The following is a 23,657-nucleotide window of genomic DNA, read 5'->3' on the forward strand; positions in this document are numbered from 1 at the left end:
GATATATTGTAATTCCGCATAGTTTTAGAATTTCATTCCCTTCCACGATTGTCTCCGGTGTTGCAATACTCTTTTTATATTTGGCTCTGATCCACTGTCTACAAGAAAATTTAAGAGTTCTTTAAAATTTATGCTGTCTAATTTTACTATTGATACTTCTTCAATATGAACTATAAATTTATTGTTCGACTTGATTCGACTTGAACATTGTTTTCTGTACGGGACGAACATTGATTTTTCTCTGGGCTGCCACTTTCCTCACAGGAATCTATTTGTTTCCTTGAGTTTGAAAATTTTGACGAAAATACTGTTGTCATTTCCATTACTGTTATTATGACTGCTGTTACTATAATTGTTGCTGTTATTGTTCGTGTTATTATTATAATTATTTTTATAGTTATTATTTGCGTTGTTATTTCTGTTATTAATATCGCTAATGTTATTATTATAAATTCGTTTGCAACATTCATCTATTGAATGTTTAACTTTTTGCAATATCTGCATGTCATAACTGAATTTTGATTATTCAAATATTGTTGATTATTTCGATTTTTAAAATTATTGTATGACGATTGTTTTCGATTGTCATTATTGAAATTACTATTATTGTTGTTTCGTGTATTATTTTATTTTATGTTATAATTTTATTTTATTTATGAATAATTATATCGATTCCAATTTTAATTTTTGTTTTCTAAAAGCCTATTGTATTGCCAGTACCGATCAGCTTAGCTATAAGTATAACACAGCAAATCAGTAAAATTTCAGTTGAAAAAATCAGTTAAAAGTTGTAACGATGCACTTCCTAGCATCGTTTCCGTCCAGCATTCGATTCTTCGGACGAAAAACCGATCAATCATCCGTCGGCTTAAAAGCGCAAAACGCCGATAACTTTGTCAAAATAATCGAGTAATTAATTATGGCCTATGGGCCATACGTGGAATCTGCGTTATTTAGCGCGGCGGAAATATCCGAGTGCGTCCGGAAAGACTCGAACGTGGAATTCGTTATAACGCGTAACAAGTATCAAACAAATTATTTATTTCGATAATTAGGGACAAATAATATCCGCAGATCGATTTGAAATCTCTCCGAATTATCGATCCGCGGGGAATAAAAAGCCCGATCCGATCGAAATTAACGCAAATTCTCGGAATCATCCGCCAGATCGTAGAAGCAAAACCAACTCCGATCTCGACGAAAAGAAGCCAGAGAACGAGGTTGTGAGTTTGCAGTCCCAGCCAAGAAGTTACTGGCAAGAGCCGATCTTCGAATCCTATCCGCCGAATCTTTATCGGGAAAGAACTTAAGGTAGCGTGTTCGCTGTCTCAGCCAGGCGTTACTGGCATCGGTCAGCACTTTATCCGCCACTCAATAAGAACACAGCAGCAATCGCCATCGCCAGGTGTTTCTAGCTGTGTCCTTGTGGCCGAACACGACAGTGCGTTCGCTGTTGCGAACAGCTTTCACCATTCTATCCTCCTCCTGGATTAACCCGCGATCCGCGACAAAATTGATCGCCCACGATGCTCCGATCCGTGCCCACTGCCGAAACGTTCCGCGACCGCGTCGCGACCGCATCGTAAGACCTGGATCCGACCCGCGCCCATGTTCGCAACCGTGCCGTCCGTCGCAGTATCCTATACGGTAACCTCGCCCTGTAATCCGATGTAAATAACCGCATTGTATAATGTTTCTAGAAGAAGATTTATTTTCCACTCGTGTTTTCACGTAAATTTAAAAAAAGCCACTTATGATCTATGAAAATCGTTTATTATCATCCATATGATACTTATAAAGTCCGCACGCAGTTACTTATTCGCACAAACGTGATGAATAAATATCGCAACGATGCCTGGGGGCCGTAACCTTGGATCACGTAGTGCGACGCCTGGAAGCCTTAGCCCTGAATCGCATTGCTTCTTAAAGAACGTTAGCGTGATTCGCTTGGGTACGCTTAAAGATACTATTCTTGAGTCATACTATTTTCGATCTTAATCGCTGGCCAGCTATCGTATAACTGAGAGGGTCTTCATCGAGCACTCTGATTTATGTAGATTTTTCGGTTGCTATTGTTTGCCCAATTGCTGACGAGATTCGCGGTGACGAAAACCGTGATTCGCCCGCCGTTGTCGGTATTGTTTTAGCGACATTATTTTAGCATAAATGAAACTCGCGCGGCGAGATCATAAGCGAGACGCCGAATTGCGGCTTGTTTCATGTATGCGCTCAGTCGTCGAATCTCGCAATATGTATGTATATGTCGACGTGCGTAACAATGTTCGAATAATTCGATATAATTATATACGCCTTCGTATTTATCATGCAACACGCATATTAATTACTCATAACACTCAATTATAAGTATCATTGTAAATAGCCACTGCAAACTAATCCGAATTATAATTTTCTCTGTAAATAATTGGGCGTAAATATCCGCGTTTTCGAGCCATGCTTGATGCAATCTCTCCTGTCGTGCTCCAGGAGGATTATTTGTATATTTGCCAATGGCGTTGGAAGGTGTCGCCGCTGCAGTCCGATCTGCATCCATCGAGAGAACCATCATCTCTCTGGAGTACCGGTCGTGAGAATTCAAGAGAATACATGTATATATGTATATTGTAATATACGTATATATGTGTATCATTGAATTGTGACGTGTTATTCTAAACACGTTATTTGCGATAAATATCATCACATGCCTCGGTAGTCGAAGGGATAAGATGCCTGCCCGGTAAGCAGGAGATCCAGGTTCGATTCCTGACTGAGGTGATACTTTTTCGCAAAAAGAATTACGAGTTTTCACAACTGATTCGTGGTCGGGCCCCGCCGTAACGCACACTCTCGCTTCCTATTCATTGTACCTAAATATCTATCCTACCTATCAATCACAGATTACCTATCAATCACAGATTTATTTAAATAAATAATTAATATTTAAAACCAAACATATTCACCTTTCCTTTTTCTTTCGTAATTCCGACTTAACTGATGAGTATATCCGCATACAAAGATATTAAACAACAATTTACATACCAGCGAAAAGGCAATCCGTTTTAAAGTAATGATTGCTTCCATCTGTGATTACGATGATTGCATATCAATACAATGATATATGCTATTTTAATCAGTTAAAATTAATTAATACAAGTAGTAGATGTGAATAAGTAATCAAGATTATTGATACATACATTTATTATAATATAATATATTTATCATACAATATATATTGCACATTTTGCATTTCATAAAATAACACACACATATATATATATATGTGTGTGTGTGTGTGTGTGTGTGTGCGCGCGCGCACACACACACACACACACACACACACAGGGTGTTCCAAACTCCCGCATTTGATACACAAATATACAAATATACAAATAATGACACTACGTCATTTTTTATGCTAAAAGAAACAATTTTTTCCTCCAGCGTGCGACGAGTAATTTTTACAGTGGATCAGATTAAAAGTAACGAATAAGCGCGCGTAGCGGTCAGGACTGACGCGCGTTCCTCAGACCGGTGTGGATCTTTGACGACTTCACGTATTATTTAAAATATGCTACAGTTAACAAAATAAGTATTGTTTTCATTTTTTACGTAACGATTCAATAAAAAAATTGTCTGATTTCGTAGCATTATCTGGAAATAAAAATAAATGTAAATTATATGTATGAACTGAGCATTTTATTATTTTAATTACTTTTTTATTGTCGTATGCGCAATTGCATATGACAATAAAAAAAATACTGAATTTAACGAATACTTATTAATTACGTGAGTAACGTAATCATAAAAAAATTGATTTTTTCATAATAATGTTTAAAGATAAAATATTTAAATTTATAATTTAAGTTATTTTGAGAGAATTAGTTCTCTCTTTATTTTCTTAGAAAAAATTAACAAAAAATTTATACAAAAATATTTATTTTTATAATATTACAATAATTACATAAAACAGCTAACGTTTTAATAATGGTTGTATCGATATCTTGAAACTTTTTCACATAATTCGTAAATGTGTAAAATTATTTCTAATATCTTGTATCAGAGAAGTTAAAAAAATTATAAAAGGTTAAAATTATTTAAATAAAAAAAGTATAAGAAAATTATATTTAATAAAATAAATAATTTTGATAATTATGATCTAGACGTTATATAAATAATTGTTTTAAAAATATGTCAGAAATATTAAAAATATTTTAAATATTTTAAAATAACGTATTTAAAATATCATACATATTACGTATATGCTGTGCAAAAAATTTTTCTTCATAAAAAATAATTTAATTAAATTATTTATAATTGTTCAAAAGTTCATTTTTCGTTATTAAGCGTTACATATTCTGTTAAAAGAAAACATTCTATTAATTACGCAAAAACAATAAAATAGAAAACATAATTCGTGAGCATTTGTGATGAGAGATATTCGTAAGTTTTAATAATAATAGTTGTAATAATAGTCCTGAAAAGGGTTGATTAAAAAATTAAATTTATAAAAGATGTTTGAAGTGCAATCCTCCCATTTGTATGCAGGCATTGACTCTATGAATAAAACTATCTTGCGTAAGCTGGAGAATTTCTGGTATAATACTTTCTATTGCACAGTGAAGTTTTTCTTCTAATTTTTCTAATGTATTTACAGAATCTTGAAATAAAAGTTTTTAAATTACCTCGTAAAAAAAAGTCGAACGGGTTCAGATCAAGGGATTTTGCTGGCCATGCAACAAGTCCACCTCTACCAATTCAAGAATTTGAAATTTGATATATTCAAATAATACCTAACACGCTTACTGTTGTGAGGAAGTGTTTCGTCATGTTGAAACCACATAATTCGATATATTTAATGGCAAATCTTTTAAAATAAAAAATAATTAAAAAATAAATTAAACGAAAAAAAAATTAACGAATAATTAAAATTAATGAAAAATTTAACAAAGTCTAAATAATTCGTTAAATTCAGTATTTTTTTTATTGTTATATGCAATTGCGCATAATTAAAATAATAAAATGCTCAGTTCATACACCATATTACATTTATTTTTATTTTGAAATAATGCTACGAAATCAGACAATTTTTTTATTAAATCGTTAAAAGATGAAAAAAATACTTATTTTAACTTTTACCATATTAACAATATATTACGTGAAGTCGTCAAAGATTAGGTACCAGACCGTGCCGATCTGAGGAACGCGCGCCGACTCTGACTGCGACGCATATACGCGCGCTCATTCGTCACTTTTAATTTGATTTATTGTAAAAACTACTCGTCGCACGCAATTTTGCTAAAAGAAAAAGTTGTTTCTTTTGGCAGATAACATCCATAATTACTAATGTTATCGACAGAAATTTTAATCGGCGGCAACATGAGCAATGTTACCAATTTTTAAATGATTATTTCGTGTCGTATACCAGGGTCGGCAAAACACTGAAATTGGGCACGGGCGCCCGTGAGCGCCCGCTTGTTGTGCACATCTCAGGAGCGTATCTAATATTTTTAGTATCCGCCTGTTGTGCACATCTCAGGAGCGTATCTAATATTTTTAGTACCTTGAGATAAAGTTCCGCATTTCCAAATGAAACTTAATTTATGGATCAATCAATTTCAATCTCGACAGTTGTTGCATTTTTCGAATTATTATCTGTTGCCATGCACATTCAAAATAAGCAATAGAAATGAAGAATATATAAATTCACTTTAATTATTACATAATGAATTCGATTGTCGATTTAGGAAAATGCATATTTTAGAAGAAGACTTATTTATTTTTGTGACTCCTTTTACTGTTGATATCAATATTGTTCCCGCAGATATACAATTAGAATTAATAGATTTAAAATATGACACTGCTCTTAAAAATCGTTTTTATACAATGACTGACATCGTACAATTTTATTCATATATTAGGTGTACAAAAAAGTTCTGAGCTTTTTTTTATAAAATTCAATCTTTATTCAAAAACAAACAAAAAAATATTAATCAGCGAAATATTCCCCGTTTGCATCAACGACGTTTTGCCATCTTTCGGGTAGCTTGCGAATTCCTTGACGATAGAAGCTCACCGGCTTCGAAGCGATAAAGTCATCAATTCATTTTCGTATCTCTTCAAATCTCACGAAATGTGTATCAGCCAAATGATGCTGCAGCGACCGGAATAGGTAGTAATCGGAAGGCGCCATGTCTGGGCTATACGCCGCATGATGGAGAAGTTTCCAGCCTAACACAAAGATATGGTCCTGAGTCGCTTTTGCAATATGTGGTCGAGCATTGTCATGAAGCAAGATCACTTTACGACGTCCTTGGCCAGTAAATGGCCTCTTTTCTTCTAATGCATCGCTCAAATTGGTCAATTGTTGTTGGTAGCGATCTGCCGTGATTGTTTCACCCGGTTGTAACAACTCGTAATATAACACCTTTCCAATCCCACCAGATATAGAGCAAAACCTTCTTGGCGTGGATATTGGGCTTTGGCGTCGATGTCGAAGATTGACCAGGGTCAACCCATGATTTTCTACGTTTAGGGTTATCATAAAGAATCCACTTTTCATCGCCTGTAATGATTTTGTGCAGAAAATCTTTTTTCCGGAACTTTGAAAGCAAAGTGAGTGTAATGTCACGCCAACGATTTTTGTTGTCTTCACAATTCATGCGGAACCCATCTGCCTTCCTTCTGAACCTTTCCCATCGTATGTAAACATAGGGAAATGGTTTGCTGCGTAACGCCAAGCTGTTCTGCAAGCTCCTTTTCAGTTTGCGCAGAGTTTATATCCAGCAGTGCTTGCAATTCGTCCGTTTCACTCTTTTGAGGGCGTCCAGAACGCAGTTCATCTTCAAGACTGAAATCTCCTTGGCGAAATTTTTGATACCATCTTTTACATGTAGTATGACTTACAGCGTTCTCTCCATATGCAGCACAAATCATTGCAGTGGCTTCAGCAGCATTTTTCTTCAGATGAAACGTGAAGTGGATGGAAAATCGAATATGCTCTTTTGTTATTGCCGTCCTGAACACTACTGATTTTTGAGGTTATGTGCATTAAACACCAAACCGTATGGCATTTTAGAAGGCCAAATGTCAACGCTTTAAAACCGCAAAAGGGCGGGAAGATATATAAAATTTAAATTGTTATTTCGGTTGTATGAAATCTAAAGCTCAAAACTTTTTTGTACACTTAATATAATCAAAAATTAAACAATATAATTAATTAAATTTTACTATCCAAAATAAAAGAAAACACTGATATTTTTATATGCAAAAATAATGAAATAATTTCTTATCTTTATTTTTTCTTCGTCTGTTTAAATCTTCTTTGATCCGCTTAATCTTCAATATTCCTCAATTTGCTTGCTTTGATCTGTTAAACTATTGTGAACACTGGTGAACACTTTAAATAACAATGAATAATGGCAATAACTGGTATAACCAGTGATGTTAATTTTGAAGACGAGAGTCACGAAAGAGTCAAGGAATAGGGATGCCGCACACAACGAGAAAGCATGTCCGTGAAAGTTCAAAAGTTCGACCGGCATCGGGTAATAGACAAGGCTAGCAAGTCCTAGTCCTGACTCTTTCGCTCTTTATTCTCACAACTAGCTGCTCGTTCGGCGATTCTGATTTCTGATCATCGAAACGATCACGCTTTACGATATAGACTACGTTCGCTTTAGCGCTTACAGCTGTAAGCATTATATCAGTAACATTGACATACAATGTTCGTTATATTAAAAAAAAAGTGAAAATTATCTGTTATATAATATCTGTTATTAAAAGGAGTTATATCTGTAATTAGAAAATAATAAAGAATAGATATAATAGAAGATAGAAAAATTAGAAAAATAATATAAAAATAAAAATAAAATAAAAAATTTTATAATAATAATAATAATTTTATAATAAATTTATAATAATAATAATAATAATAATATTGTTTATTAGTGATTCCCCTAGGGGTTACGCTCTTGTATATACATAGTTATCCTTACAATATCTTAAATCCTACTTGCGCTTTACAATTCCGCTTTCCATTTCCTTAAATTGTTTGAACTTAACTTAACCTTACCAATTACTTATGCTAGCTTAACCTACTCTCCCACTCTCCCCCTTTCCCTATCAGAACACATACGCATACACGCCGGGGGACTTTCGCTTCCTCTTGCATATGCTTTTTTTGACATGTTTCCGTTTCCCTTCCCACAGTCGCCCTCCCTCTCCCATACACTCCTCTCCTTTCTCTCTCTCTCTCTCTCTTTTCCTTTCTCTCTCTCCCCTCATCATTCATTCCTTCATTCACTCCCTCCCTCCTTTTCTCCTTTTCTCTTCTGTCCTGTGCTCTATTTTCCGTATTTTTGTTAACCTCTTGCTCCTTTTTCTCTTCCTCTACTTTTCTCATCCATTCTTTTCTCTCCCCCTTCTCTCCTAATATCCGACCTATCATCTTCTGCCAACTCTTCCCTCCTGTGTCCGACGCCCTGCATCTTTCCCACATATGTTCCTATATATCCCCTCTTCCTCACTTCTGCATAACCTATAAGTTCTTTTATCCACCCCTTCCCAGTACTCTCCTTGCTTCATTTCTTTACTTAATCTGAATCTTATCACTCTCTTCCATCTGCTCTCTCCCCATTCTTTCCTCAGATATTCCGGAAGGATCTTCCGTCCTTACTGCGCCATATCATCTACAGAATCTAGATTCTCTTATCCTCTGTAATCTTTTCTCCTTTTGTTTCTCTTTATCCTTTTTTAAAATTTCCTCGAACCACATGTCCCCTTCCGTCCTTCTCCTCTCTACCTCCTTTATATCCCAATCTCTATCTTCAAAAAATTTTCTTCTTTCCTCTTCCCAATCAGAGCCCGCTTTCCCTGCTTTGCTCCTCTCACTCATTTCTTCCCAACATAACCTAGTCAGCTTACTTTCCTTTCCCTCCATCAGTCTCTTTTCGAATTCCCATGCTCTTATTCCCGCTCTTTCTCTCAATTTGCCTCTTTTCGTCTCCTCCCTTACTAAATATCCCGGCGTTCTTCTATCCAGTCCAAATACCCATCTTAAATATCTTTCTTCCATTCGTTCCATTCCCTCCTTTTCCTTCCACCCCCAAATTTCCACACCATAACTCATCACTATCCATATTAATCAAATAGCCATATCCTTCTATTCTAATCTTTTCCGAATTTTCTCTTACCTATTCTCCACACTTCCTCCATTACTATAGCTGCCTTCTTAATCCTTTCCTTCACCTGGGCTTTCTATCCTCCATTCCTTTGCAACCTATATCCTAAATATATGAATTCCTTAACTTCTTCTATTTTCTTCCCTTTCCATCTTCAATCTCTCCTTTCTATCCTTCCCCCTCTTTTCCTGAATCTCATAATTTTAGTTTTGTACACGTTCAGTTCCAGTTTTTTCCTTTTCATATATTCCTCCATTCTTTCCATCATATTTCTCATCCCTTCTTCATCCTCTGCAAGTAACACTATGTCATCCATGCGTATGCTAATGAGTAGATCCTCCTTTCTCCAATCCTAATTCCTCCCCATTTAACTTTCTCCAATTCTTCTTCCAGCTCCGCTATCACTATACTAAATAGTATCGGACTCATTGGACATTCCTGCCTTACTCCCCTTGCCATCCAAAAACTTTCTCCCATTTCCTCTCCAACTTTCACTCTACTTTTTGTCTCCTTTAGTACCTCCCTAACTCTTTCTATTAGCTCCTCTCTGATTCCTTTTTCTCTTATTGCTTTGTATAATATCCTTCTGTCCACTGAGTCGATGCCGCTTTCATATCCACGAACAGTGCCACTGTTTTTTTCCCTTTTCCCAGTCTGTTTGTCATGTTTACCACGTAGTTTACCACGTATATGTTATCTATCGTTCCCATTCCTTTCTTAAATCCTGTTTGGTTTGGAATCACCTTCTTCTCTTCGCATTCTGTTCTTAATCTTTCCAATACCATTACATATATCTTATACATTACTGCCATCAGTGTAACTCCCCTGTAGTCCTCTGTCTTCTTTCCTTCTTCTTTTTTAATTATTGATATTATCACTCCTTCTTTCCAGTCTTCCGGCCACCTCTCCCTTTTCCAAATTCTGTTGCAAAAGTCTCTTGTCCATTCCATTAATTCTTCTCCTCCGTATTTCCACACTTCTCCTGGCACACCGTCTCCTTCTGGCGCTTTCCCATCTTTGATCTTTCTTATCGCCTCCTTAATTTCTTCCTTGCTTATTTCTTTTCCCCTTCCTTCCCTCCCTCTTCCATCTCTTTCTCTTACTCTATGTTCCACTCTTCCTAATAATCTCATAAAATACTTCTTCCATTCTCCTTCTTCTATCCTTATTCATTGTTTTCCTTTTCGTTCTCCTCCTATTCATAATTTCCCAAACTTCTCCTTCCCTCTTTGTCTGTTTCGTTTTTCTCATCCATCTCTCTGTCTCCTCCCTTTTCTTCTGCTATATAAGTCTTTATATTCTTTTTTCCTTTCTCTATCTCTCCCCCTCTTTATTCATCCGTCTCTCTTTTCTTAGTTCTTTCTTTACTTCTTTTTTCTTCTCTGCATTCATCGTCTCATTAGCCTATTCTTTTCCTCTTACCTTTTTTCTGCTCCTCTTCAACTACTTTTAAAGCCCTTTATGTCCTTTTCCATTTCCCTCCACTCCTCATCCATTTCTTTTCTTTTTTTCCTTTCTATTCTTAGATTTTCTCTAAACCTTTCTCTTCCTTCACTGTCCCATACTATCTTTTTTATTTCTTGCTCTTTGATTTTCTTCCTTCTTCTATATGTTTCTATGTCTCCCTCTCCATAATTCCATAATTCTAATGGGTGGTCCGAGTCAATTCTATCTCTTATCTCCTATCTTTTTTTATTCTTCCTCTTGCTTCCTCATTCCCTATTACGTAATCTATTACTGTGTTACCTTTACCCTCTGTAAAAGTATACTCCCCCTCTTCATTCTAATATGTTACCATATGCTCCATCCCCTCTCTTCAATCTTTTCTACGAGCTTCCTCCCTTCTCTGTTCATCTTTCCGTCCTTTGAGTTTCTACTTTCCCTCTCTTCTAATCTATAAGCCTCCTCTCTTTTCTTTGCACCCCGCTCTCTCCCTATCCTTGTATTAAAATCCCCTCCAATTAAGACATTAACTCCCTCCTTTTTTTCTTCCATCCATTTTTCTATAATCCTCAGGACTTCATCTATGTTCTCTTTCACATATACCCCTACTATCTTCCATCTTTCCTTCTCCACTCTCACTCCTTCCTCTATTATCCCCTCTCTTTGCGCCCTTTTTTCCTCCTTAGACTCCATCATCTCTTTTCTTATCCCCATTATCATACCTCCTATCGCTCTCTTCCTCTTTTGCTTTTCCTTGTCGCTCATTGCGTGTTCCAAACGTATCCTCTTGGCAATAATCTTTTCATCCTGTCCCATTCTTTCTCCTCCATCTCTAATAGTATTATTACGTCCCAATTTTCTAATCCTTTCCAAAAGTCTTTATCTTTATTTCCTAATCTTACTACATTTCAAAACATCATTTTCCATCCCTTTTCCCTCTTCTCCTCTCCCTCTCTCATCTCTCTCCCTCCCATGAGCCCTCACTTTCTTTCCCCCAATCCTCTCCCTACATCTCCTTCTGCGCCTCCGCCTTCCCTTATTAGCATCTCCTTTTCCTCATTCCACCTCCACCATTGACCTTCTGTTCTTATTTTTCCTCCTTCCTAATCCATACCTTCCTTCCTTCCTTCTGCTACCTCTTTTCTCACTATTCCTTCTATGTTCCATCTTATTCTCTTCTCCCTCCATGTTAAATCTTCCGCAATCCTCTCCCTCCTTCCCTTCAAATTTTTCTTTTTTGTCATTATTTTCCATTTTTGTTCTTCGTTTCCTAATTTTACTAGTAGCATTTCTCCTCTTTCTTTTTCTGTTATCTCTCCAATTTTCCTAACCTTCTTTACTTCTACTTTAGCTCCTATCACTTTCATAATCTCCTCAACTGCTTCCTTTCTCTTCCCTAATGTAACCTCCATTCCTTTTATTATTATATTCCTTCTCCTTTTTTCTCTTTCTCTACCTTCTATGTTTTTCTCTATCTTCTTTATCTTCTCCATCATATTCTTTCCTTCTCCTTCTCCCTACCCCTGTCTCTCCCCTACCTCCTGGCTTCTATTTTTGCTCTAATGCTCTCTATTCTATTTTTTAATTCCATCATATCCTTTCTTATCTCCTCCCTTTCCTTTTCCCACTCATTTCTCTGATCTTTAAATTCTTTTCTTATTTTCTCTATCATCTCCATTAATTTATTCTCCTGTTTTCTGAAACTTTCCTTAAAATCATCCATCCAAATCTCGAGCCTATCAAATTTATCCCCCATCTCTCTCATCCATTTCCCTAAACCCTCCCCCTCTATTTCCTTTTTCTTATCCGGCGATCTCTCTGTTATTCTACTTCTTTTGAAAATTTCTTCCTCTATTTCCCCACTTCTTTCCATTTCCCCCTTTTCTTTTTCTGCATCTCATCTACACTACCTACATTGTCTCTTCTCTCCATCTCCCCCTTTTTCCTATTTATTCTTTTTCCTATTTATATTTAGCATCTCGTCCACACAACTTATGCTATCCCTTGTCTCCTTCCCCCTTCCGCCTTCAAAAAATTTCTCTATCCTACTTTTTTCCTTTTTATCCATTTTGTTCGATTTCCTAATTTATCTAATTCTCTATTTAGCGCCCTCTCTATCCAAACTCCCTAGCTCCGCGTTCAATACTCGGTTTCAACTCGGCGCGCCCTCCTTATGCTTTACCTATGTTCCGTAGCTTCTCTCTCTATACCACTTTCTTCTCTATGACTAAGTGTCGGTCCACAATAGGTGATTTAAGCTTTAAGAAGTAAGAAATTGACCAATTATAATCGAATATGAAAAGAATAATCGACTATGATTGGTCAATTTCTTACAACTTAAAGATTAAATTATTGTGGACCGACACTAACTCAGCTGTCACTCCAGTCTTTTCCTACCGCCCGCTAACACTCTCCTTTCTCCCTTCTTCCTTATATGTCCCTTCACCCTCTCTCCCTTTCTCTCTCTCATTCATTCGCACTCTCCACTGTCACTCCTCCAGGTCACCACGAATTCCACACAGAAAACTCCGCCCTCGTGCCTACGTGTCACATTCGTTAGCACCGGAAGCGGAAGTCCCTCAAAAAAAATTCTTGAACCTTTGGTACGACCCATTATATTATTATAATAATATTATATCAAATATGATAATATAATATCAGTACAAGCGAAGGCAACGAAAACAACTGTTTTGCTCTACAGCACAAAACGAACTGCCTACATTTTAAAGATTATAACTGTTGTCTGGGATACTGATCATATTTCACTAATACAAGCCTACAGGAATCTTCGTATTTACTAATCAAGTATAAAATCTTCGCACAATACAAAAGAGGATCTCACAAAAGAGAGCGCCTTGCTGCCGCATCTATCTGTTTTGAGCTCGCGAGCAGTCAGAGGCCAGTCTTTTGGGCGCGCAACACAAATGTCTATAACTTTGTCAATTTTATTCAGATTAACTTGAAATTTTCAGAAACTATTTTTAAGATGTTATACTTTTAAAAAATATTAAAACCCAAAAATCGAATTTTTTGAAATTTCTAGGTAGGCTTTCCCCTTTAATAAGTGTGACTTAGCGTGGCTACTGGGAGGGGGGAAGAGAAACATTATCCGAACTTCGAGCGACCGTCACGACCGTCACAGGCACTGGCACTTGGTTCGTTACACTAATTATTACTCACGTAAACTCGCGTCACCGTGACGTTTGCTCGACTCATCCGTCATTTGCACGATGACGGAGATGACAGCTTTAAAAGGACGCTCACCAACTACGCTGGCTATGGTCTCGGCAGATTGACGACTCGGATTCATGTCCGTCCAATACGAGCGCACCATGATAAGTGATCACCCGCGCCCTCACGGAACACACGCAGGCGATCGTCATCTACCTCTCGCAATTTTATATTGGCTGAAAATCGACTAATCGCATGATCTTAATCGACCGCGTACCCACCCAGTGATGCTAATTTCAAGACGAGAGTCACGAGAGAGCCAGGGAGTGGGGATGCCGCATACAATGAGAAAGCATGTGAGTTCGGAAATTTGACCGGCATAGTCGGGCTAGTAATAGACGAGGCTAGTAAGTCCTAACTCTTTCGCTCTTTATTCTTACAACTAGCCTGCTCGGCGATTCTGACTTCTGACTATCGAAACGATCGCACTTTACGATATAGGCTACGTTCGCTTTAGCACTTACAGCCGTAAGCATTATATCAATAACATTGACATACAATGTTCATTATATTAAAAAAAAATGGAAATTATATCTGTTATTAGAAGGAATTATATCTGTAATTAGAAAATAACAAAGAATAAATATAATAGAAGATAGAAAAATTAGAAAAATAAAAAATTTTATTATATTTTTTTGTATCTTTTGGTACTTTTTGTATTTTTTATATTTTTTAATTTTATTTTTTTATTATATTTTTATTATTATATTTTTACACATTTATCTTTGTAACAAGTGCAATATATTTATATTGGAACAAGATAAAGTCTTGTGCGAATGTTCTTTATAGATATTGTATATTATTTATTTAAATTTAACTTAATGCTTTAATACATTTGAAACACAAGCAATTATCCTTTTTGTATATTATTATTGCATATTAGATGAAGATGGACCAGCGATATCATCTGCAGCATGTAGCTGAAAACTTTACTTTTGCTTTATCGAAGAAGTAACATATAATTTATCTCAACATAAGAGATATATACTTTTCATCGAGCTTCTGTTTAAAGCAGTTTCGTTTCTTGCTTTTAATGCTGACTTCAATACACAAATGGCAGTACAATAGTCGACGATAATCTGTTTCGTTTTTTTGTTTTAACATCTGTTAAGAGGGAAAATATTCTTTCCGGAGCTGCATTTGAATTTGGTGTGTTCTAATAGAATTCAAGATCTTAAATTGGGATATTTGGTTTCATTATTTAAATATTGTAAAATCTCTATCTTTGTAAAATCTCCTTTCACATATAATCAAAATTTAATTTTAACAAACTTCTCTGTTTCTCTGTTACTGAAAAATCTGAATTTAAGACAAACCATTCTTTCTTTAAACTGTTTTCGTCAAAACCATCTATTCTTGCAACGATAAAAATATATCACTTACTGGTAATCTTTTGGAAATTTCTTCGGCTGCAGTTATGTAAAATCGCAAACAATTCTCTCGAACAGTTGCAATCATGTTTGCGTGTCCATCAATTGATGAAGATATTCTTCACACTCCGATCCTATAAAAAAATATCATTTGAAGATTTTATGATTTTCTATCTCACAAAATGTTATATTTGGCAAATGTTTCAGAATTTCTGATTTTATAAAATTTGTACAAATTTCTTTTAAAAAATCGATTGATTTTGGTTGTAACAGATGTATCCTCGTTTTCTCAACTTGGAAAAATGCATTAAATACATTTAAAAAAATGTAATGTATATTTAAAAAATAGCAAATATGCTTTTATATCTACATTTTGCATGACACGCAACAAATTTTCATGCATATGATAATGTTAATACATTATTGCACATCTCTTTCAATTTTTTTCTTGAAAGATTAATGTTTTCTGACCATAACGGACGCATTGTCGCATGACAAGGCAATAATATTTGAAAAAGGTATTTGTAGTTTCCACATTTCATATTTAAATGCATTAAACAATTTTTTCGCGCTGCAATCTGTTGCATCGATATCAATTAATTTTACTAATTGCGAATGAACTTCTAATATTTCAATATGAACGTATCGAATGTGAAATGTGATCCATTTATTACTAGAAATATCTGTTGATTCATCTATAGAAATAGAAAATTTTGTATTTTGAATATTTTCTATTACATGATCCGTCTCAACTGGACATAAAACGTTCGTAATTATATTCGTACATTTTTGTCGACTCATAGTCATGCTTTTTATAGTCATTATAAAAGTTAAGCAGCATCGAGCAGGATCCCAAGAAGGATGAGTGACCATTTTAGAAACATGCCAATGATACAAGATAAAAAATGTTTCATTACTTTCTTTCATTTTTTTCCATTTTTTTCACTTTTCCGTAAGAGGTGTCACATATATTATAGATTTTCACGATCTATATGGCTGTTTGGGATACTCTTATGCATACCCTATATGATATACTGTTTTTAAACCATTGTCATCCTATGACCATATTGCGGGATATTCTCTAGTACATATTAAGGGATTAGGGGATTAAGTTAGTGAGCGGTAGTAATGATCTAAATACATTTCACAGTATATCGCAGTACGTATTTCGAATAATATTCGGAGAATATTTCAAATATACTTGATATGATATCCCGTGGAACGTTCTCAGAATAGACGAGTGCTATTAGGGATGGACTGTAAGAATTGTACGATGGAACTATAAGAATACTGAAAGAAGACGACCGTAAGCGGTCATGAAAGAGATTCGGAATATAAACAGCTAACAGTGAGGAGCCGTGGTCATGCAGACTAAGTGTCGGATTGGTAGACGAGGGATCCCGAGTTCAAATCCAGTCGGTCTCCGTTAATTTTTTCCGAATCTAATAGATATCTTTCAGTACTAAAATAAAAGATGTTTTATCACTTTCTTTTATTTTTTTTTTATTTTTTTTAATTGTTTTTACTTATTTTCCGTAAGGGATGTCACGTATATTATAGATTTTCAGTACTAACAATCAATATCGGAACGCAACTATAATCTACTGAAAACTTTCCGTTTTCACTTTTCCCTATTCCTGTCATCATTTGCTGCGAATATTTGCGGCGAAATTCCATGAAAAGTATTACCCCGGATATAGGAACGTACTTAGAACATACTTAGTACGATCGTAGTATAAGAATATTCTCTGAGATGACAACATTCGCATTGCGGTCTTCTCAGAACATACTCAGAATGTACACGTGCTATTAGAGTAAGGACCTATTCAGACAAGCTTGCATAGCAGCATAACCTTTCCTTATGCATATGCATAAGGAAAGTTACCCAATCGTATTTCTATCATAAAGACACATATAAAATACGATTGGACAATTTTCTTTATGCACATGGTTATGATGCAATGTCAGTTTGTCTGGATAGGCTCTTACGTATATGTTTTTCTCTGCCTTAATCCCTTAATCTACAATAGGTGATTTAAACTTTAAGCCATAAGAAATTGACCAATCATAATTGATTATTTTCCTATTCTTTGACTATGATTCGTCCATTTCTTCCCCTACGTCTATGGTACGATAAGGGTCGGAGCACACACATCGTTGCATAACGCATAACGCATTACACATAAGAAAATAAACCAATCAGAATCTTTCATTTCCATTGTGGAGGTAGAAATGGATGACTGATGATTCATTTTCTTATTTGTATACATTATGCAGAAGTATGCTGTATGTGAAGTGTATGCTCTAGCTCTAAAGCCTAGTCTACAATGACTAACATAAAACTATAAGGCTGTAAGACGTAGTTGTAAGAACCATATTTAAATAAATTATTTTCATTTCTTATGCTTAACAACTTCACAGTATACAACACAGTTATAGTCGCAAGCCACAATAATTGATCTCTCACAGACGAATGTGGGGAGAATACTTGATTGTAATTGGCCCTTCTTACGGCTTATGACCCCGCACACAACATATTGTAGAATAGGCCTAAGTCTTGGTCCACAATAGGTTAATCTTTAATCTTTAAGCCGTAAAAAATTGACCAATCATAGTTGATTATTTTTTTCATATTCAATTATTGGTCAATTTCTTATTTCTTAAAGCTTAAATCATCTATTGTGGACTGACACTAAACCGGCGTCTACAATGAAACTTTAAGACATAAAACTTAAGAAATTGGCAAATCACAATCGATTATTTTTCTATAAATCGATTGTGGATTGGCCAATTTTTTAAGTACTTAAAGTCATTAAAGCTTAAAGCTCATTAGTGTCGGTCCACAATAGATGATTTAAGCTTCAAGAAGTAAGAAATTGACCAATTATAATCGAATATGAAAAGAATAATCGATTATGATTGGTCAATTTCTTCCGATTTAAAGATTAAATACTTATTGTGGATCGAGACTTATAAAATGGCTTTAAGAATCTAACATAATGGGTCTGTTCTTTTTAGCTGCACTAGTTCAGAATTTATCTTTCTTCTTTCAGTATAGAAAAGAAAGATAAATTGTGAACTAGTACAACTAAAGTCTAAGTCTAGTTCAATTAAAGCCATGTTCCAAAATTAACTGGAAGTACTGTCGCTGCTGTTATTAAAATGACTGACTTTTACCGTTCCGAAATTTAAATTTTTACTATCTAGTACTGGATTCGGAACGGAAGAGCAGTGTAAAGCAGTCAAAAAGTGTACATAAAGAATCAAAACATAACCAATATGGATCGACATATGTTATTCAATGCTATTAGAATAATAACCGAACGATTCAAGTGATGATAATTTTGATGATGATATGATGTTACAACTAATAAATAAGATAATTAATAGTAAACGCGGATCACTGTTTTTAAAACTACGCGTACAAAATTATATTTAAAACGTAGTTTCTGTATTAACAGATGCAGACTTTAAATCACATTTTCGGTAAGAAAAGTGCAGTTATTTATTAAAAATATTACTTAATAAAATATTATATATAATATATAATAATATTCATATTTATCAATAATATTCATATTCATCAATAATATTCATTATTTATAGTAATGTACATTATTACCATATTGTTATATACTACTGTTTCAAAAATAAACGTTTTGTTAATTACAAACTTATTATTTTTAATAGAATATCTCGAAAAACTTTCTATTGGTTATTAACCATAATAGGATCAAAGTTAGAAAAAAAGTCATCTTGATTTGCAGATAATACCTGGTCGCCTTCCCATTAATTTGGAAAAACAACTTCTAATAACCCTTTGGACGCTTGCTATTCCAGATTCATATCGGTAAGCAAATTAAAACACCGCAAAATAAAATATCATGTACTGTAAATATTTATTTCATTATATTGTAGATCTATATGTGACTGTTTTAATGTTGATAAAACTACTGGTCTACGCATAGTAAGATGCATTATAAATGCTCTTATTAGTCTTCGAAAGCAATTCATGGCCAACAGAAGACGAGGCAAATGAATCTATTGTAGCATTTAAGCGGCAAAAAGGATTTCCAAGTGTTATCGGTGCATGAGATGGAACACATATTGTTATAGATATTCCAAATGATCACCCTGAAGTATACATTAATCGAAAGGGCTCTCATTCTATTCAGCTGCAGGTATTATTTTATTTCATTTCTTGCACATATCTATATAATTAATAAAAAGTGATAGTAACATGTAATCTATTAAAATTGCAGGTGATTTGTAAGCATAACTTACAATTTATTCATTGTTTCGTTGGCTATTCTGGATCAGTACATGATCAAGTACATGATGAAAGAGTATTTCGATTCTCTGGTATACGACGTTTCGATGATCCATTGAAATTTCCTAATGATAGTCATGTAATAGGAGATGCAGCTTACAAAATTCAACGACACCTGTTAATACCGTTTAAAGATAATGGACGATTAACGCAATGGCAACGAAATTTTAACTACTGCTTATCTTCGATTCGAATGGCAGTAGAACGTTCAATTGGACTCTTGAAAGGACGATTTAGAATGTTGTTAGATAAACTTCCTGTGAGGCAAATTGATCTTATTCCTAATTATGTAATGGCGTGTTGCGTATTGCACAATATATGTATATCGAGGAATGATCGATGATATTCCGATATTTGGTGAAAACAATGACATACAAAATGTAAGGAATGGAGATAACGATAATATCAATCGAGAATTACATATTGAAGGTAGGTACGGAAAAGAGAACGAATACAAAATGCTCTCGATATCCAGTTACCGTAATTGTTTTATTATTTATTGTACGTACTTATATTTATATGTTGTACTTATATAAACTAGAAATAAAACTATTTTATAAAATGTAAATTTAAAATAATATATATATATGTATTTCAGTAATATAATTCTAATAATAGTAATATAATTATATTAAATAATATTAAGTAATTGTAATATAATTTTTTATGTTGTATATAATATAAAAATTGTGATAAATAAGAAATAAAAAAATTAACTGCAAACTCATAGAATTTTATTTTTTTCTTTTGTATATCCATTTCTATAATATCTATAAAACTAAATACATGTTTGGCTCTATACACTATTATTTGACAGCTCATAATCACAGTCGTTTTATAATCAATCTATTATAATCTTATTTCTATATTATATATTTAAATGTTATAACTTTTCGGAACAGAAAAGCAGTGTAAAGCAGTAAAAAAAGTAAAAAAATACATAAAGTGTCAAAACATAACCGATATGGATCGACATATGTTATTAAATGCCATTACAATAATAATAAAAAACGATTCAAGTGATGATGATATAATGTTACAACTAACAAGTAAGATTGATAGTAAACGCGGACTACGCGTACAAAATTATATTCAAAACGTAGTTTCTGTATTAACAGAATTAAATGCAGACTTTAAATCACATTTTCGGTAAGAAAAGAAACTTCACTTCATAAACAAAAAAAATCTAAAAAAAACAAACATTAATTGTGTCGATCTATATTAAAAATAAAATTAAAAGATACATGTAACAATAAACAAAATCTTACTAATTCTTCTTATTTGATACTTTGTACTTTTGTTTTTTGTACTTTGTCAATTATTAATTTTGTCATTATTAACTTCTTAATATTTATGATTTATTACAATATTGCACGCACGCACGCATGCATGCACGCACGCACGCACGCACGCACGCACGCACGCACACACACACACACACACACACACACACACACACACACACACACACACACACACACACACACACACACACACACAATATTGGAATAGATCATAAGTATATACTATATACAGGGTAGCGCAAAAGTCACTGGACACTGGGCACTGATGTAAACAAAAGATTTATGTGTCATTACAAATACATTAAAATTTCCTACTGTACTACGTCTTGCTGTTACTTTTGTTTTCTTTTAACCAACTGTCCAGTAACTTTTGCGCCATCCTGTATATGTATGTATGTATGTATGTATGTATGTATGTATGTATGTATGTATGTATGTATATATATATATATATATATATATATATATATATATATATATATATATATGAGGATAGTCTGAAAAGTTTTGAGCCTAATATAGAAACAAGTATTTTTTTATTCTTCGGAAGTATTTTTTTCGGTCAAATATAGTTTTATTTTTCAACATAATCTCCTTTTAAATCGATACACTTTTCCGTTGAGATATTTTTTCAAAAATATTCTTTTGCTTCAGTTTGCCACTTACAATTGCTGATTCATAATCCATATATAATTGTATAAATATTTAAGTAACTGTTCTTAGCCCATGAACTTAAAAAGCAGAATTTTGAAATGGAATATTACAAAAAATACATATAATAATTAAAAAATATACTTCATACCGCCAAGACTCTCGCATTTCTTCCAAAATCGTTTCGGAACTTTTGTTTTCTTTTGATGTATCAATGGACATATTGGAAGATATGCCGGCAATTTTTACATTTTCCAAAATTTTACATGCGACTTCTGATTCTGTCGAAATATTAAATTTATCAATATTTAAGTTTACGATTAATGTATATATAAGTATTAATATATAAGTATTAATATAAGTATTAATATATATATGATTAATATATAATATATATATATAATATTAATATATATATATTAATATATATAAATATATATAAAGTACACACATTTGAGGTTAGGTTAGGTTAGATTTATATCCAATAAGCACAAAATAACAAAAAAAAATCATAAAGAATTCCAAAAAGCTTATTATGTAACAAGAGTAGAGTAAGAATTTGATTATTCTTTGAGAATATATTATTTATATATTAATATTAATTAGAAGTTCTTGAAGAATTCTTAAAACAATTCTTTATCCTAGCTGATGTAATTCATATATTTCTGACCTAGAAATTTTGAAGATAGAAGCACCGTGTGCTTTTATTTATTATTAATATCATCTATAATTTCGTATGGTATTAATCGATGTGCATCATCCATAATTCTTAACAAGCACTTGGCACTTATTTTTAATACAAAATCAAAAACACATACCTTGCGAAGGTCCGAAACCGACTTACTGCTTTTTACTGTAGGTGCCTCATCTCTTGAGGTAAAGTAAAAACAACCGGAAGTCAGCAAATCCCCTAGGGTTAATTTACGCAGAATGGATAGAAACTTTCAGTAACTGACAGCAAAAAAAATTCTATTTCGGAATGATAAAGCAGTGCTGCCAGTATTGCCAGTTAATTTCGGAACACAGCCTAAAAAGAACAGGCCTAATAAGATAAACAAGATAGATATCGATAATCTAACCAGTACGTCAACAGTTGATTCAGAGTCAGTTATTGTAATATAATTATCATATCAATGGCATTAAAAGTTGAAAGTGTATGATTTAGCTATTAGTATTAATAGTTAATTCTAGTGAACAGTGATTCATGATGCTGAGATTTCGACAATTATTTCCGCAATGTTGTTCAGTTATAGGAATGGTGCATGTAGGAGCACTCCCTGGTAAACTCCCAGGAATAAACTTACGTTTATTCCTGGCGCATTCGTTTGTTGTATAATATAATTGGTTGTTATATTGTTTAAAATTAAATTTATCTGATGGCTAACTAATTGTGAAATATGATGGATAATGATGTAGTGAATAATAACATATTTCACTTGTTTTCTCATTTTATCTCATTTTTCTAATGTTTGTAGTATATAAAAGAATGGGAAAGAAAGAGAGAGAGAGAGAGAGAGAGAGAGAGAGAGAGAGAGAGAGATTTTAGGAAATTCAAAAAACTAATATATGTATGCATTCAGGAACGCCAAGGTATGGAGGCTGTACTAAGAAGATTATAGAAAATGCAGTAAAGGAGGCATTAATATATGCCAATTGTTGCGTGGTAAATTATTTAGATTAAAGTTTATAATAGTAATTACAAAATGTTTTCAAAATTTCTTAAGGTATTTTATATTTTTTATTTTCATTCGTAAATCTATTGCCTTTGTAACTGATGTTTAATTATTAATAATTTTAATTAATAAAATTATTATACAATTATTTAAATTTAAGCAGATAGAAGGCTGAAAGCGATTATAGCCTTTCTTGTGAAATCGTCGAAACTCTCGTATACTAGCGTCTCAACCTCCATTTTAACATTTGGAATTAAGGATATGCTGGACTGACGAGCGAATTCCGACGAAAACACATATGCACATCTACACATACATAGATACATTTATGTATACATACATATACTCATACATACATTTCTGTACACACATGATACACATATGAACAAATTTTTGTGATACTCTCCTGATCATAATAAGTGTCTAAGCCTAATTCTAAGAACTCAACGTTGCTTCTTCATATAACCTTCTAATCTAGC

The 23,657-nt window shown here is 33.7% G+C and overlaps 1 protein-coding gene and 1 pseudogene across 14 annotated transcripts in view; one reads left to right on the forward strand and one right to left on the reverse strand.

Moving 5' to 3' along the window:
* LOC105422362 (uncharacterized) overlaps window positions 1-22,385 on the reverse strand; it is a 63,857-nt pseudogene extending 41,472 nt beyond the window's left edge. Inside the window, exons 1-3 of the transcript XR_016140415.1 lie at window positions 22,176-22,385; window positions 21,657-21,786; window positions 15,234-15,354 (exon numbers count right to left, since the gene is read on the reverse strand). The product of XR_016140415.1 is annotated as an uncharacterized LOC105422362 (transcript). The remainder of the gene's footprint in view (window positions 1-15,233; window positions 15,355-21,656; window positions 21,787-22,175) is intronic.
* A 172-nt stretch (window positions 22,386-22,557) lies between these two features.
* The window catches only part of LOC105422389 (uncharacterized protein F13E9.13, mitochondrial), a 263,236-nt gene continuing 262,136 nt past the window's right edge, over window positions 22,558-23,657 (forward strand). For 8 of the 13 annotated variants that reach the window (XR_016140502.1, XM_089082105.1, XM_089082111.1 and 5 more), the window contains exons 1-2: window positions 22,642-22,785; window positions 23,086-23,168. Coding sequence is in view for 8 of the 13 variants with exons in the window: in XM_089082105.1 (XP_088938231.1) it covers window positions 22,710-22,785; window positions 23,086-23,168 (159 nt within the window). In the remaining 5 variants the exon portion in view is untranslated. Of the gene's footprint in view, window positions 22,609-22,641; window positions 22,786-23,050; window positions 23,169-23,657 lie in introns of those variants that run through there. The other 5 variants (XM_089082113.1, XM_089082107.1, XM_089082110.1 and 2 more) reach the window with 4 other exon arrangements.

The sequence above is a fragment of the Pogonomyrmex barbatus genome, unplaced genomic scaffold, assembly GCF_055798465.1.
Source record: "Pogonomyrmex barbatus isolate J1 unplaced genomic scaffold, ASM5579846v1 scaffold5, whole genome shotgun sequence".
NCBI lineage: Eukaryota > Metazoa > Arthropoda > Insecta > Hymenoptera > Formicidae > Pogonomyrmex > Pogonomyrmex barbatus.